This window comes from Oncorhynchus mykiss, chromosome 6 (genome assembly GCF_013265735.2).
Source record: "Oncorhynchus mykiss isolate Arlee chromosome 6, USDA_OmykA_1.1, whole genome shotgun sequence".
Taxonomy (NCBI): Eukaryota; Metazoa; Chordata; class Actinopteri; order Salmoniformes; family Salmonidae; genus Oncorhynchus; species Oncorhynchus mykiss.
In genome coordinates, this window is record NC_048570.1 from 100,468,143 (window position 1) to 100,486,383 (window position 18,241).

At 42.1% G+C, this 18,241-nt stretch overlaps 1 protein-coding gene across 1 annotated transcript in view; it reads left to right on the plus strand.

The window, feature by feature from the left end:
* Positions 1-15,594, plus strand: part of LOC110516616 (A-kinase anchor protein 13) — a 59,690-nt gene extending 44,096 nt beyond the window's left edge. The window contains 5 exon segments of the mRNA XM_036981729.1: positions 4,316-4,366; positions 4,830-4,928; positions 4,931-5,281; positions 10,322-10,562; positions 14,513-15,594. Of these exon segments, the coding sequence (XP_036837624.1) occupies positions 4,316-4,366; positions 4,830-4,928; positions 4,931-5,281; positions 10,322-10,562; positions 14,513-14,562 (792 nt within the window). The 3' untranslated portion in view covers positions 14,563-15,594.
* The last annotated feature ends 2,647 nt before the right edge of the window (positions 15,595-18,241 follow it).

Consider the following 18,241-nt stretch of genomic DNA (forward strand, 5'->3'; position numbering starts at 1 on the left):
ATATAAATATACACCCCAGACCCAGAACATAAATATACACCCCAGACCCAGAACATAAATATACACCCCAGATCAAGGACATAAATATACACCCTGGTCCCCAGAACATAAATATACACCCAGGACCATAAATATACACCCCAGACCCAGAATATAAATATACACCCCGGACCCCAGAACATAAATATACACCCCAGACCCCAGAACATAAATATACACCCCAGATCCAGGACATAAATATACACCCCAGACCCCAGAACATAAATATACACCCCAGACCCAGAACATAAATATACACCCCAGACCCAGAACATAAATATACACCCCAGACCCCAGAACATAAATATACACCCCAGACCCAGAACATAAATATACACCCCAGACCCCAGAACATAAATATACACCCCAGACCCAGAACATAAATATACACCCAGACCCCAGAACATAAATATACACCCCAGACCCAGAACATAAATATACACCCCAGACCCAGAACATAAATATACACCCCAGACCCAGAACATAAATATACACTCTAGACCCCAGGACATAAATATACACCACAGACCCCAGGACATAAATATACACCCCAGACCCCAGGACATAAATATACACTCTAGACCCCAGAACATAAATATACACCCCAGACCCAGAACATAAATATACACCACAGAACATAAATATACACTCCAGACCCCAGAACATAAATATACACCCCAGACCCAAAATATAAATATACACCCCAGACCCAGAACATAAATATACACCCCAGACCCAGAATATAAATATACACCCCAGATCAAGGACATAAATATACACCCTGGTCCCCAGAACATAAATATACACCCAGGACCATAAATATACACCCCAGACCCAGAATATAAATATACACCCCGGACCCCAGAACATAAATATACACCCCAGACCCCAGAACATAAATATACACCCCAGATCCAGGACATAAATATACACCCCAGACCCCAGAACATAAATATACACCCCAGACCCAGAACATAAATATACACCCCAGACCCAGAACATAAATATACACCCCAGAACATAAATATACACCCCAGACCCAGAACATAAATATACACCCCAGATCCAGAACATAAATATACACCCCAGACTCAGAACATAAATATACACCCAGACCCAGAATATAAATATACACCCTAGACCCAGAACATAAATATACACCCTAGACCCAGAACATAAATATACACCCCAGACCCAGAACATAAATATACACCCCAGACGCAGAACATAAATATACACCCCAGACCCCAGAACATAAATATACACCCCAGACCCAGAACATAAATATACACCCCAGACGCAGAACATAAATATACACCCCAGACCCCAGAATATAAATATACACCCCAGACCCAGAACATAAATATACACCCCAGACGCAGAACATAAATATACACCCCAGACCCCAGACCATAAATATACATCCCAGACCCCAGAACATAAATATACACCCTAGACCCAGAACATAAATATACACCCCAGACCCAGAACATAAATATACACCCCAGGACATAAATATACACCCCAGACCCAGAACATAAATATACACCCCAGACCCCAGGACAAAAATATACACCCTAGACCCAGAACATAAATATACACCCCAGACCCCAGGACATAAATATACACCCCAGACCCAGAACATAAATATACATCCCAGACCCCAGGACAAAAATATACACCCCAGACCCCAGGACATAAATATACACCCCAGACCCCAGGACATAAATATACACCCCAGACCCAGAACATAAATATACACCCCAGACCCAGATTATAAATATACACCCTCAGACCCAGAATATAAATATACACCCCAGACCCCAGGACATAAATATACACCCCAGACCCCAGAACATAAATATACACCCCAGATCCAGGACATAAATATACACCCCAGACCCCAGAACATAAATATACACCCCAGACCCAGAACATAAATATACACCCCAGACCCAGAACATAAATATACACCCCAGACCCCAGAACATAAATATACACCCCAGACCCAGAACATAAATATACACCCCAGACCCCAGAACATAAATATACACCCCAGACCCAGAACATAAATATACACCCAGACCCCAGAACATAAATATACACCCCAGACCCATAACATAAATATACACCCCAGACCCAGAACATAAATATACACTCTAGACCCCAGGACATAAATATACACCACAGACCCCAGGACATAAATATACACCCCAGATCAAGGACATAAATATACACCCTGGTCCCCAGAACATAAATATACACCCAGGACCATAAATATACACCCCAGACCCAGAATATAAATATACACCCCGGACCCCAGAACATAAATATACACCCCAGACCCCAGAACATAAATATACACCCCAGATCCAGGACATAAATATACACCCCAGACCCCAGAACATAAATATACACCCCAGACCCAGAACATAAATATACACCCCAGACCCAGAACATAAATATACACCCCAGAACATAAATATACACCCCAGACCCAGAACATAAATATACACCCCAGATCCAGAACATAAATATACACCCCAGACTCAGAACATAAATATACACCCAGACCCAGAATATAAATATACACCCTAGACCCAGAACATAAATATACACCCTAGACCCAGAACATAAATATACACCCCAGACCCAGAACATAAATATACACCCCAGACGCAGAACATAAATATACACCCCAGACCCCAGAACATAAATATACACCCCAGACCCAGAACATAAATATACACCCCAGACGCAGAACATAAATATACACCCCAGACCCCAGAATATAAATATACACCCCAGACCCAGAACATAAATATACACCCCAGACGCAGAACATAAATATACACCCCAGACCCCAGACCATAAATATACATCCCAGACCCCAGAACATAAATATACACCCTAGACCCAGAACATAAATATACACCCCAGACCCAGAACATAAATATACACCCCAGGACATAAATATACACCCCAGACCCAGAACATAAATATACACCCCAGACCCCAGGACAAAAATATACACCCTAGACCCAGAACATAAATATACACCCCAGACCCCAGGACATAAATATACACCCCAGACCCAGAACATAAATATACATCCCAGACCCCAGGACAAAAATATACACCCCAGACCCCAGGACATAAATATACACCCCAGACCCCAGGACATAAATATACACCCCAGACCCAGAACATAAATATACACCCCAGACCCAGATTATAAATATACACCCTCAGACCCAGAATATAAATATACACCCCAGACCCAGAATATAAATATACACCCCAGACCCCAGAATATAAATATACACCCCAGACCCAGATTATAAATATACACCCCAGACCCCAGGACAAAAATATACACCCCAGACCCAGAACATAAATATACATCCCAGACCCCAGAACATAAATATACACCCCAGACCCAGAATATAAATATACACCCTAGACCCAGAATATAAATATACACCCTAGACCCCAGAACATAAATATACACCCCAGACCCAGAATATAAATATACATCCCAGACCCAGAACAAAAGCAGGTCCTCCAACCCTTCATAGTGTGATCCATCTCTGTTGTCTTCTAGCAGGTCCTCCAACCCTTCATTGTGCTATCCATCTCTGTTGTCTTCTAGCAGGTCCTCCAACCCTTCATAGTGCTATCTATCTCTGTTGTCTTCTAGCAGGTCCTCCAACCCTTCATAGTGTGATCCATCTCTGTTATCTTCTAGCAGGTCCTCCAACCCTTCATTGTGCTATCTATCTCTGTTGTCTTCTAGCAGGTCCTCCAACCCTTCATTGTGCTATCTATCTCTGTTGTCTTCTAGCAGGTCCTCCAAACCTTTATTTTGTGATCCATCTCTGTTGTCTTCTAGCAGGTCCTCCAACCCTTCATAGTGCTATCTATCTCTGTTGTCTTCTAGCAGGTCCTCCAACCCTTCATAGTGTGATCCATCTCTGTTGTCTTCTAGCAGGTCCTCCAACCCTTTATTGTGTGATCCATCTCTGTTGTCTTCTAGCAGGTCCTCCAACCCTTCATAGTGCTATCTATCTCTGTTGTCTTCTAGCAGGTCCTCCAACCCTTCATTGTGCTATCTATCTCTGTTATCTTCTAGCAGGTCCTCCAACCCTTCATTGTGCTATCTATCTCTGTTATCTTCTAGCAGGTCCTCCAACCCTTCATTGTGCTATCTATCTCTGTTGTCTTCTAGCAGGTCCTCCAACCCTTTATAGTGTGATCCATCTCTGATATCTTCTAGCAGGTCCTCCACAGTGTGAGCCACATCCATGACCTGCTCTACACCCTGCAGGTCAGTGTCCTCACCTGTCCTTTCTCCTGATGACTTGGGGCCAGCTGTATTGTACTTAACCAGAAGAAGCTGAATGACTCCTCCACTTCACTCTGACTGTGTTTTTGTGCAGTGTATCGGTCACTGTGTCCCCACAGACAGTGGTATATCTGTGTCCCCACAGACAGTTGTATATCTGTGTCCCCACAGACAGTGGTATATCTGTGTCCCCACAGACAGTGGTATATCTGTGTCCCCACAGACAGTGGTATATGTGTCTCTGTGTCCCCGCAGACAGTGGTATATGTGTCTCTGTGTCCCCACAGACAGTGGTATATGTGTCTCTGTGTCCCCACAGATAGTGGTATATGTGTCTCTGTGTCCCCACAGACAGTGGTATGTGTCTCTGTGTCCCCACAGACAATGGTATATGTGTCTCTGTGTCCTCACAGACAGTGGTATATCTGTATCTTTGTCCCTGCAGGCAGTGGTAGTCCAGCAGGACAGCTTCATTGAGGATCAGCGCCAGGCTCTCACCAACCGCCCCGAACGCCTCACCTCCTTCTTCTCCTCCCGTCCCTCCTCAACTCCCTGATCGAGCAGGAGAAACAGCGCAGCCTGGAGAAACACAGGCAGGAGACGGCCGCGCTGCAGCGCCAGCAGGCCACACACGACCGGGAGAAGAGGAGGAGGGAGAGGGAGTGGGAGGTGCGGGAGCAGCAGCTGACAGACAGGGAGGTGCAGCTCCTGGTACAGGAAGAGGAGACGGGGAGGAGGAGCAGGGAGCTAGTTACGGAGAGGGCGGAGCTACAAAGGAAGAAGAAGGACTATCTGATAGATCTAGAGAGACTGAGAGACGCTCAGGGGAAACTAGATCGAGACAGAGAAAACATACACAGAGAAATGGAGAGGGTGGAACACATGAGAATGGCTAAGGTAAGATGCTATAATATCTATGATAATTTTTCTAAACTATCTATTTATATTAAAATAGATATACTATAATATCGTATCATATTCAGAATATTGTATCTAACTATACTATTCATACAATAATATCCATATAATATCTATACTCTAATATCTGTCATATTTATAAAATATTATCTGTAATATACTATCTATATTATATCTATGCTATATCTATACTATAATATCTATCATAGTATAGTACAGATAATATATTATATATATTATATAATATCTACACTACAATATCATCTATCATATCTACACTATCAATATCTATCATATTTATAATGTATTATCTATACTATATATACTATTGTCAAGACGTATCGGTTAATGTGCGACTGCTGCTCATCGAATGATTAACGGTTTATAATTGCGTGATTAAATGAAACAGGGAATTATTAACTCATTAACCTGTTAACTGATTAACCTGGGGCACCATGGGAAAAATGTTTTTTATTGAGTTTCTCTTTCCCAAATTAACTCAAAGTATATCAGAATATACATTTTACCACAGTCGCTAATTAATCAATTTCCTCTACAGTCTCGTTCTGAACGTCGCATAATCCGTGAATCTGCACAAACCCGAGTCCCACCAATGAGTTCGTACCACACCAATTTAGTTGATTTTTTAAATGACTAACAAGCTAAAATGATAAGAAAAGATACATACACAAAAACACATTCGAGGCTATTGATTAAAACTTAGTACAATGGACCAACACACTGTGACGCGTGTCGCCCAAAATGGGGATTTAAAAGAGAAAGAGAAAATACATGAGAGAAATATACATTTGCATTAGTCAGCTATGCTTATTTTAACCCTAACCTTGCCCCGAACTGGCGCTCTTATGGGTCAGAGTATAAATACGTAATTACGTGTTGAAGGTCACCGATGGGAGTCTCCGGTGGGCCGTTTCAGCTTCTCAGATGGCTCACTTCTCTGGTGAAACTCTCTAGTTGTCCTCACGATGTCAGTGTCCTTTGTAATAGTGTTCTGTTTCCTCGCCCTTGTTCTGAAAGGGGTCTTCCGAGGACAGCCAGCCATGTAGCTCAGGGCTCACAGCGTAGGAATGAAAGCAGTGTAGATACAGGATTCGATGGAGAGTGGAGGCTGGGTGGTCGGTTCTGAATTCTTAGATGCAGCTACTCATCCGTAGCATGGATAGAAGAGGGTTCCTTTGTCTTCAACCTCGTGTTGCGTTTTGGGTTCGTTGACTACTCATCCGTAGCAGGGATAGAAGAGGGTTCCTTTGTCTTCAACCTCGTGTTGTGTTTTGGGTTCGTTGACTACTCATCCGTAGCAGGGATAGAAGAGGGTTCCTTTGTCTTCAACCTCGTGTTGCGTTTTGGGTTCGTTGACTACTCATCCGTAGCATGAATAGAAGAGGGTTCCTTTGTCTTCAACCTCGTGTTGTGTTTTGGGTTCGTTGACTACTCATCCGTAGCATGGATAGAAGAGGGTTCCTTTGTCTTCAACCTCGTGTTGCGTTTTGGGTTCGTTGACTACTCATCCGTAGCAGGGATAGAAGAGGGTTCCTTTGTCTTCAACCTCGTGTTGCGTTTTGGGTTCGTTGACTACTCAGACATTGGCTGCAGCTCGGGTCACTTAGTCTAACATGTTCATTCTTAACTCACAGGTCTTATACCCTCGGGTCAGAAGTGGGCGTAACCGCCTTTTAGGGCAATTCTCTAGGCCAAGTTACGAGGCAAGGTCTGGATTTTACTCAGATCCAATTTAGACAATTAACTTCACATTTAATCTTTACAAAAACGTTCTTTCATTTGGACATTTTCCACCCAACGTACAATGTATAAACATACAAGAACAACTCTTCAAGTTACACTGTTTTGGTTATAAAGTCGTCCTTTAACTTTTAACAACAAAACAAAAATGACATGCATTTTCAAATTCCAACTTTTGTCATTGCCACCATTGTGGCTGACCAAACCCATTTTCACAAAGTCCATTTATTGCATGAAAATGTTCTCAGTAGTGAGAGGACAAAGAAATTGTGTCTGCTGCCTTAGATTTACAACGGGAGTGAGGTGTCATAAACCATCTTCACATCTCTTCTCCTCTGGTGGGGGTAAGAGATCTCTCTGTAGGATTGTGGACCCCGGTAACCTGAGCCGAGCAGGACATTCATGACACTGTCTATATCTATACTATAATATTTATCATATTTATTATATATTATCTGTACACTATAATTTCTATCATATTTATAATATATCATTTACACTACATTTATACTATCTATGTTATATCTATACTACAATCTCCATGCTATAATATCTGTCATATTTATAGTATATTATCTATACTATCATATCTATCACATTGACAATATATTATCTATACTACACTATCTATACTATCATATTGACAATATATTATCTATACTACAATATCTATACTATTTTATATATATCAACTTTACTCTACTATAATATTTGTACCATATTATCTATCATATACTATCTATATTATATATATGTGTGTATATATATATACACTATAATATAGTATCTATACTGTCTATATTATATCTGTACTATAATATCAATCATATTTATAATATACTATCTGTTCTATACTATAATATCCATGCTATAATATCTATCATATTTAAAATATTTTATATATACTATACTGACTGTATTATATCTATACTACAATATCTATATTATTTATATACTACAGCATAATATCTATCATATTTAAAATATTTTATATATACTATACTGACTGTATTATATCTATACTACAATATCTATATTATTTATATACTACAGCATAATATCTATCATATTTATAATTGTTACGGTTTTCTTTGGGTGAAGGAGAGTCGGACCAAAATGCAGCGTGGTAATTTTAAAACATGTTTAATGATGAAGAAAAAACAAACAATACAAAAACAACAAACGTAACGTGAAAACCTCTACAGCCTCTCTGGTGACAACAAACACAGAGACAGGAACAATCACCCACCAAACACTCAAAGAATATGGCTGCCTAAATATTTATTTATTTTATTTATTTTACCTTTATTTAACCAGGTAGGCAAGTTGAGAACAAGTTCTCATTTACAATTGCGACCTGGCCAAGATAAAGCAAAGCAGTTCGACAGATACAACAACACAGAGTTACACATGGAGTAAAACAAACATACAGTCAATAATAAAGTATAAACAAGTCTATATACAATGTGAGCAAATGAGGTGAGAAGGGAGGTAAAGGCAAAAAAGGCCTTGGTGGCAAGGTAAATACAATATAGCAAGTAAAACACTGGAATGGTAGTTTTGCAATGGAAGAATGTGCAAAGTAGAAATAAAAATAATGGGGTGCAAAGGAGCAAAATAAATAAATTAATTAAATACAGTTGGGAAAGAGGTAGTTGTTTGGGCTAAATTATAGGTGGGCTATGTACAGGTGCAGTAATCTGTGAGCTGCTCTGACAGTTATGGTTATGGTTATAGTTATAGTTATGGTTCCCAATCAGAGACAACGATAAACACCTGCCTCTGATTGAGAACCAATTCAGACAGCCATAGACTTTGCTAGAGAACCCCACTAAACCACAATCCCAATACCTACGAAAACCCTAAGACAAAACACACCACATAAATAAACCCATGTCACACCCTGGCCTGACCAAAATAATAAAGAAAACACAAAATATAAAGACCAGGGCGTGACAATAATATACTATCTATACTATCCTATCTATATTATTTCTGTACTATAATATGTATCATATTTATTATATATTATCTATACTATACTGTATATCATATTTATAATATTATCTGTTCTATACTGTCTATCTATACTACAATATCTATATTATTTCTATACTATAATATCTATATCTTTACTATTATATCTATACTATAATATCTATCATATTTATAATATACTATCTATACTATACTATCTATATTATTTCTATACTATAATATCTATCATATTTATAATATAATATCTGTACTATAATATATATATTTATAATATATTATCTCTACTATACTATGTATATTATGTCTATACTATACAAATCATATTTATAATATACTATAACACCTGTACTCTAATATGTATCATATTTATAATTTATTATCTATACTATAATATCTATATTATCTATACTATTATACCTCGTGTCTGAGCCGCTGAGTTGCGACTCCATTTTGTCCCTATACCGACATTTCGCTTGTTTAATTATTATATATATTCTTTATTTAACCTTTATTTAACTAAGCAAGTCAGTGAAGAACAAATACTTATTTTCAATGACGGCCTAGGAACAGTTAACTGCCTTGTTCAGGGGCAGAATGACAGAGTTTTACCTTTTCATCTCGGGGATGTGATCTAGCAACCTTTCGGTTACTGTCCCAATGCTCTAACCACTAGGCTACCTGCCGCCCCAAAATTTTGAAGAGTGAATTCGTGGTCGGATTTGCCGAAGGGAGGGTGGGGGAGGGCCTTGTTTGCCTTGTGGAAGTGTAGCAGTGGTCCAGTGTATTGCCCTTGTGCTACCTTCAATATGCTGATATAATTTAGGTAGCCTTGTTCACAAATTTGCTTTGTTAAAATCTCTTGCTACAATAAATGCAGCTTCAGGATATATGGTTTTCAGTTTAGTTTCCAGCTAATTTCCTTGAGGGCCGTCGAGGTATCTGCTTGGGGGTGATATCACGGCTGGGACCATGATCGAAGAGAATTCTCTTGTGAGATAATGTGGTCGGCATTTGATTGTTTGGAATTCTAGGTCAGTTGAACAAAATGAATAGAGTTCCTGTATGTTGTTATGATTACACCATGAGTCGTTAATCATGAAGCATACATCCCCGCCCTTCCTCTTCCCAGGGAGATGTCTGTTTCTATCGGCATGATGCATGAAGAAGCCCGGTGGCTGTATCGACTCAGACAACATCATTATAATGTTTAATATAATGTAATATCACATTCATAACCGCACCTCCTGTCATCTCCAACAGAGGTGGATACAGAGAACTCCCTCCTCTACCTCAGACGACTCCCCCCACTTCCCCCCCTCTACCTCGCTGGACAAAGATCCAATGGACCCGGCTGAGCTCTCCTCCTCTCCCAGGAAAGAATCCCTGACCTCGTCAAAAGGGAAGAGCCTAAACCCGTTCTCTGAGGCCCCAGCCCTAAAGGCCCCTAGTGGAGACAGTCAGAACCAGATACCTAACAGACTGCTGCAAGGACAGTCAGCAGGTATAACTACACTACAGTGTTGGGACAGGGAGGACAGTCAGCAGGTATAACTACACTACAGTGTTGGGACAGGGAGGACAGTCAGCAGGTATAACTACACTACAGTGTTGGGACAGGGAGGACAGTCAGCAGGTATAACTACACTACAGTGTTGGGACAGGGAGGACAGTCAGCAGGTATAACTACACTACAGTGTTGAGACAGGGAGGACAGTCATCAGGTATAACTACACTACAGTGTTGGGACAGGGAGGACAGTCAGCAGGTATAACTACACTACAGTGTTGAGACAGGGAGGACAGTCAGCAGGTATAACTACAGTGTTGAGACAGGGAGGCCAGTCAGCAGGTATAACTACAGTGTTGAGACAGGGAGGACAGTCAGCAGGTATAACTACAGTGTTGAGACAGGGAGGACGGTCAGCAGGTATAACTACACTACAGTGTTGAGACAGGGAGGACAGTCAGCAGGTATAACTACAGTGTTGAGACAGGGAGGACAGTCAGCAGGTATAACTACACTACAGTGTTGAGACAGGGAGGACAGTCACCAGGTATAACTACACTACAGTGTTGAGACAGGGAGGACAGTCAGCAGGTATAACTACAGTGTTGAGACAGGGAGGACAGTCACCAGGTATAACTACAGTGTTGAGACAGGGAGGACGGTCAGCAGGTATAACTACACTACAGTGTTGAGACAGGGAGGACAGTCAGCAGGTATAACTACAGTGTTGAGAGAGGGAGGACAGTCAGCAGGTATAACTACACTACAGTGTTGAGACAGGGAGGACGGTCAGCAGGTATAACTACACTACAGTGTTGAGACAGGGAGGACAGTCAGCAGGTATAACTACACTACAGTGTTGAGACAGGGAGGACAGTCACCAGGTATAACTACAGTGTTGAGACAGGGAGGACAGTCAGCAGGTATAACTACAGTGTTGAGACAGGGAGGACAGTCACCAGGTATAACTACACTACAGTGTTGAGACAGGGAGGACAGTCAGCAGGGATAACTACACTACAGTGTTGAGACAGGGAGGCCAGTCAGCAGGTATAACTACAGTGTTGGGACAGGGAGGCCAGTCACCAGGTATAACTACACTACAGTGTTGAGACAGGGAGGACAGTCAGCAGGTATAACTACACTACAGTGTTGAGACAGGGAGGACAGTCAGCAGGTATAACTACACTACAGTGTTGAGACAGGGAGGACAGTCAGCAGGTATAACTACAGTGTTGGGACAGGGAGGACAGTCAGCAGGTATAACTACACTACAGTGTTGAGACAGGGAGGACAGTCAGCAGGCATAACTACAGTGTTGGGACAGGGAGGCCAGTCAGCAGGTATAACTACACTACAGTGTTGAGACAGGGAGGACAGTCAGCAGGTATAACTACACTACAGTGTTGGGACAGGGAGGCCAGTCAGCAGGTATAACTACAGTGTTGAGACAGGGAGGACAGTCAGCAGGTATAACTACACTACAGTGTTGAGACAGGGAGGACAGTCAGCAGGTATAACTACACTACAGTGTTGAGACAGGGAGGACAGTCAGCAGGTATAACTACACTACAGTGTTGGGACAGGGAGGCCAGTCAGCAGGTATAACTACAGTGTTGGGACAGGGAGGACAGTCAGCAGGTATAACTACACTACAGTGTTGAGACAGGGAGGACAGTCAGCAGGCATAACTACAGTGTTGGGACAGGGAGGCCAGTCAGCAGGTATAACTACAGTGTTGGGACAGGGAGGCCAGTCAGCAGGTATAACTACAGTGTTGGGACAGGGAGGCCAGTCAGCAGGTATAACTACAGTGTTGGGACAGGGAGGCCAGTCAGTAGGTATAACTACACTACAGTGTTGAGACAGGGAGGACAGTCAGCAGGTATAACTACAGTGTTGAGACAGGGAGGACAGTCAGCAGGTATAACTACAGTGTTGGGACAGGGAGGCCAGTCAGCAGGTATAACTACACTACAGTGTTGAGACAGGGAGGACAGTCAGCAGGTATAACTACACTACAGTGTTGAGACAGGGAGGACGGTCAGCAGGTATAACTACACTACAGTGTTGAGACAGGGAGGACAGTCACCAGGTATAACTACAGTGTTGAGACAGGGAGGACAGTCAGCAGGTATAACTACACTACAGTGTTGAGACAGGGAGGACAGTCAGCAGGTATAACTACACTACACTGTTGAGACAGGGAGGATAGTCAGCAGGTATAACTACACTGTTGAGACAGGGAGGACAGTCAGCAGGTATAACTACACTACAGTGTTGAGACAGGGAGGCCAGTCACCAGGTATAACTACACTACAGTGTTGAGACAGGGAGGACAGTCAGCAGGTATAACTACAGTGTTGAGACAGGGAGGACAGTCAGCAGGTATAACTACACTACAGTGTTGAGACAGGGAGGACAGTCAGCAGGTATAACTACACTACACTGTTGAGACAGGGAGGACAGTCACCAGGTATAACTACAGAGTTGAGACAGGGAGGATAGTCACCAGGTATAACCACACTACACTGTTGAGACAGGGAGGACAGTCAGCAGGTATAACTACACTGTTGAGACAGGGAGGCCAGTCAGCAGGTATAACTACACTACAGTGTTGAGACAGGGAGGACAGTCAGCAGGTATAACTACACTGTTGAGACAGGGAGGACAGTCAGCAGGTATAACTACACTACAGTGTTGAGACAGGGAGGACAGTCAGCAGGTATAACTACACTGTTGAGACAGGGAGGCCAGTCACCAGGTATAACTACACTACAGTGTTGAGACAGGGAGGACAGTCACCAGGTATAACTACAGTGTTGAGACAGGGAGGACAGTCAGCAGGTATAACTACACTACAGTGTTGAGACAGGGAGGACAGTCAGCAGGTATAACTACACTGTTGAGACAGGGAGGCCAGTCACCAGGTATAACTACACTACACTGTTGAGACAGGGAGGCCAGTCACCAGGTATAACTACAGTGTTGAGACAGGGAGGACAGTCACCAGGTATAACCACACTACAGTGTTGAGACAGGGAGGACAGTCAGCAGGTATAACCACACTACACTGTTGGGACAGGGAGGACAGTCAGCAGGTATAACTACAGTGTTGAGACAGGGAGGACAGTCAGCAGGTATAACTACACTACAGTGTTGAGACAGGGAGGACAGTCAGCAGGTATAACCACACTACACTGTTGGGACAGGGAGGACAGTCAGCAGGTATAACTACAGTGTTGAGACAGGGAGGATAGTCAGCAGGTATAACTACACTACAGTGTTGAGACAGGGAGGACAGTCACCAGGTATAACCACACTACACTGTTGGGACAGGGAGGACAGTCACCAGGTATAACTACACTACACTGTTGGGACAGGGAGGACAGTCAGCAGGTATAACTACAGTGTTGAGACAGGGAGGACAGTCAGCAGGTATAACTACAGTGTTGGGACAGGGAGGCCAGTCAGCAGGTATAACTACACTACAGTGTTGAGACAGGGAGGACAGTCACCAGGTATAACTACAGTGTTGAGACAGGGAGGACAGTCAGCAGGTATAACTACAGTGTTGAGACAGGGAGGCCAGTCAGCAGGTATAACTACACTACAGTGTTGAGACAGGGAGGACAGTCACCAGGTATAACTACACTACAGTGTTGAGACAGGGAGGACAGTCACCAGGTATAACTACAGTGTTGAGACAGGGAGGACAGTCAGCAGGTATAACTACAGTGTTGAGACAGGGAGGCCAGTCACCAGGTATAACTACACTACAGTGTTGAGACAGGGAGGACAGTCACCAGGTATAACTACACTACAGTGTTGAGACAGGGAGGCCAGTCACCAGGTATAACTACACTACAGTGTGTAGACTTTCCCTAGGCAGTGTAAATACGACAGTGGTTTGATTGTAGTCTGTTTATCTGTTTGTCTCCGTAGATACCCAGCACCTAGAGCCTCCTATAGATGGAGAGATCTACTTCTGCTGAGGAGACCCTTCTTCATCTCCTGTCAATGTCCCTCTCACCAGCTGACTGGAAGGCCAAGTTGCCAAAGTCCCCCCATCGTCAAACCCTCTAAGTCCTCACAAACACTCCCAACTGACACACAATAGGAAGTGGAAGGTCTCTCGTCATGTGAGTCATAAGCTCCAGCTGCAATGTTCTGTCTCAGTGCTCACTACAGATTGGCTCCTGACTGTCACCTTCTCGAAAAATATAACAATAAGGAAACTGTTTCTATGTTAGATACTGTAGGTTAAAGACTGTCTATAACAATAAGGAAACTGCTTCTATGTTAGATACTGTAGGTTAAAGACTGTCTATAACAATAAGGAAACTGTTTCTATGTTAGATACTGTAGGTTAAAGATTGTCTATAACAATAAGGACACTGCTTCTATGCTAGATACTGTAGGTTAAAGATTGTCTATAACAATAAGGAAACTGTTTCTATGTTAGATACTGTAGGTTAAAGACTGTCTATAACAATAAGGAAACTGTTTCTATGTTAGATACTGTAGGTTAAAGACTGTCTATAACAATAAGGAAACTGCTTCTATGTTAGATACTGTGGGTTAAAGATTGTCTATAACAATAAGGACACTGCTTCTATGCTAGATACTGTAGGTTAAAGATTGTCTATAACAATAAGGAAACTGTTTCTATGTTAGATACTGTGCTCCTGATGTGCTTGACATGTTGCAATAATCTCAATACATTTTACATGTGATGCTATTGATCACATGAATCATATTTTCTGGTGCATGTCCAAGATCGATAATCAATATGTTGTTTATACAGATCAGTCTACACAATATTGATACTATATAGTCCCATAAGAACTGGAGAAAACTCAAAGACTGATGTCAGTTGATCGTTGTTGTGGTTCAATGTTTAAGAGCCACTTGTTACTAATAGCTGAAGAACCAGAGAACACATATGGAATCATGTTGTAACCAAAAGTACGTTAAACAAATCAAAATATATTTTATATTTCAGATTCTTAAAAGTAGCCACCCATTGCCTTGATGACAGCTTTGCACACTCTTGGCCTTCTCTCAACCAGCTTCATGAGGTAGTCACCTGGATTTTTTAAAAATTAATAGGTGTGCCTTGATTAAAGTACATTTGTGGAATGTCTTTCCTTCTTAGGAATGGTATACAGAATATAGCCCTATTTGGTAAATGACCAAGTCCATATTATGGAAAGATCAGCTCAGTCGCAAAAACCATCAAGTGCTCTGATAAAACTGCCTCATTAGGACCGCTACAAGAAAGGAAGACCCAGAGTTTCCTCTGCTGCAGAGGATAAGTACATTAGAGTTCACTGTCTCTCATTAGGACCGCTACAAGAAAGGAAGACCCAGAGTTTCCTCTGCTGCAGAGGATAAGTACATTAGAGTTCACTGTCTCTCATTAGGACCGCTACAAGAAAGGAAGCCCCAGAGTTTCCTCTGCTGCAGAGGATAAGTACATTAGAGTTCACTGTACCTCAGATTGCAGCCTAAGTAAATGCTTCAAAGAGTTCAAGTAACAGACACATCTCAACATCAACTGTTCAGAGGAGACTGTTTGAATCAGGCCTTCGTGGTCGAATTGATGCAAAGAAACCACTACTAAAGGACACCAATAAGAAGAAGAAACTTGCTTGGGTCTAGAAACACGAGCAATGGACATTAGACCGGTGGAAATCTGTCCTTTGGTCTGATGAGTCCAAATTTGAAATGTTTGGTTCCAACCACCATGTCTGTGTGAGATGCAGAGTAGGTGAACGGATGATCTCCACATGTGTGGTTCCCACCTTGAAGCATGGAGGAGGAGGTGTGATGGTGCTTTGTTGGTGACACTGTCTGTGATTTATTTACAATTCAAGGCACACTAAGCCAGCATGGCTACCACAGCATTCTGCAGCGATACGCCATCCCATCTGGTTTGCGCTTAGTGGGACTATCATTTGTCTATCAACAGGACAATGACCCAAAACACACCTCCAGGCTGTGTAAGGGATATTTGACCAAGAAGGAGAGTGATGGAGTGCTACATCAGATGACCTGGCATCCACAATCACCTGACCTCAACCCAATTGAGATGGTTTGGGATGAGTTGGGCCGCAGAGTGATGGAAAAGCAGCCAACAAGTGCTCAGCATATGTGGGAACTCCTTCAAGAATGTTCCAGGTGAAGCTGGTTGAGAGAATGCCAAGAGTATGCAAAGCGGTCATCAAGGCAAAGGGTGGCTACTTTGAAGAATCTCAAATCTCAAATATATTTGTTATTTGTTTAAAACTTCTTAGGGCTGAGATCCCGTTAACGTGGTCGATATGACAACAGCCAGTGAAAGTGCAGGGCGCCAAATTCAAAACAACAGAAATCTCATAATTAAAATTCAAACGATTATGTTAGGTCAGAGCCAAGCAACAGAAAAACACAGCCATTTTCCAGGTAAAGAGTGGAGTCACAAAAATCTGAAATAGAGATAGAATTAATCACTAACCTTTGATGATCTTCATCAGATGACACTCATAAGACTTCATGGTAGACAATACATTTATGTTTTGTTCGATAAAAAAAAGTTCATATTTATATAAAAAAATCTCAGAGCGTTATGTTCAGTAGTTCCAAAAACATCCGGTGATATTGAAGAGAACATCAATTTACAGAAATACTCATTATAAATGTTGATGAAAATACAAGTGCTTTACAGCGAAAGCACCACAAACTATTATGTTAGGAGAATCTATTATGTTGAAGAATCTAAAATATGAAACATATTTTGATTTGTTTAACACTTTTTTTGGTTACTACATGATTCCATATGTGTTATTTCCTAGTTTTTATGTCTTCACTCTTATTCTACAATGTAGAAAATAGTAAAAACTAAAAACCCTTGAATGAGTAGGTGTGTCCAAACTTTTGACTGGTAATGTATATAAATCCCCAACGTAACAACATGTCCAATCATGACGTCCGTCAGAATGGGGAATGCAAACAATTGTGCTAATGAATGCTAAACTTAATCATTTTCACCTGACAGTATATGTCATGCGTAGATGTAATAGGTGGCAGGGAAGTCAGGCGCAGGAGAGTCAAATGGAGTGTAAAATGGAGTCTTTTAATAAAGTCCACGGAGTATGCTCCATAACACTAAATGTACATAAACATGGGTACAAGGACCCGACGCACACCTATACAACAATCACACTACACTGACAATAAAACAATCTCTGACAAAGACATGAGGGGAAACAGAGGGTTAAATACACAACAGGTAATGAATGGGATTGAAAACAGGTGTATGGGAAGACAAGACAAAACCAATGGAAAATGAAAAAAGGATCAATGATGGCTAGAAGACCGGTGACGTCGAACGCCGAGCACCGCCCGAACAAGGAGAGGCAACGACTTCGGCAGCAGTCGTGACAGTACCCCCCCCCTGACGCGCGGCTCCAGCTGCGCGTCGACACCGGCCTCGGGGACGACCCGGAAGGCGAGGTGCAGGGCGATCCGGATGGAGACGGTGGAATTCTGATAACATGGAAGGATCTAACACGTCCTCCACCGGAACCCAGCATCTCTCCTCCGGCCCGTACCCCTCCCAGTCCACGAGGTACTGAAGGCCCCTCGCCCGACGTCTCGAATCCAAAATGGATCGAACAGAGTACGCCGGAA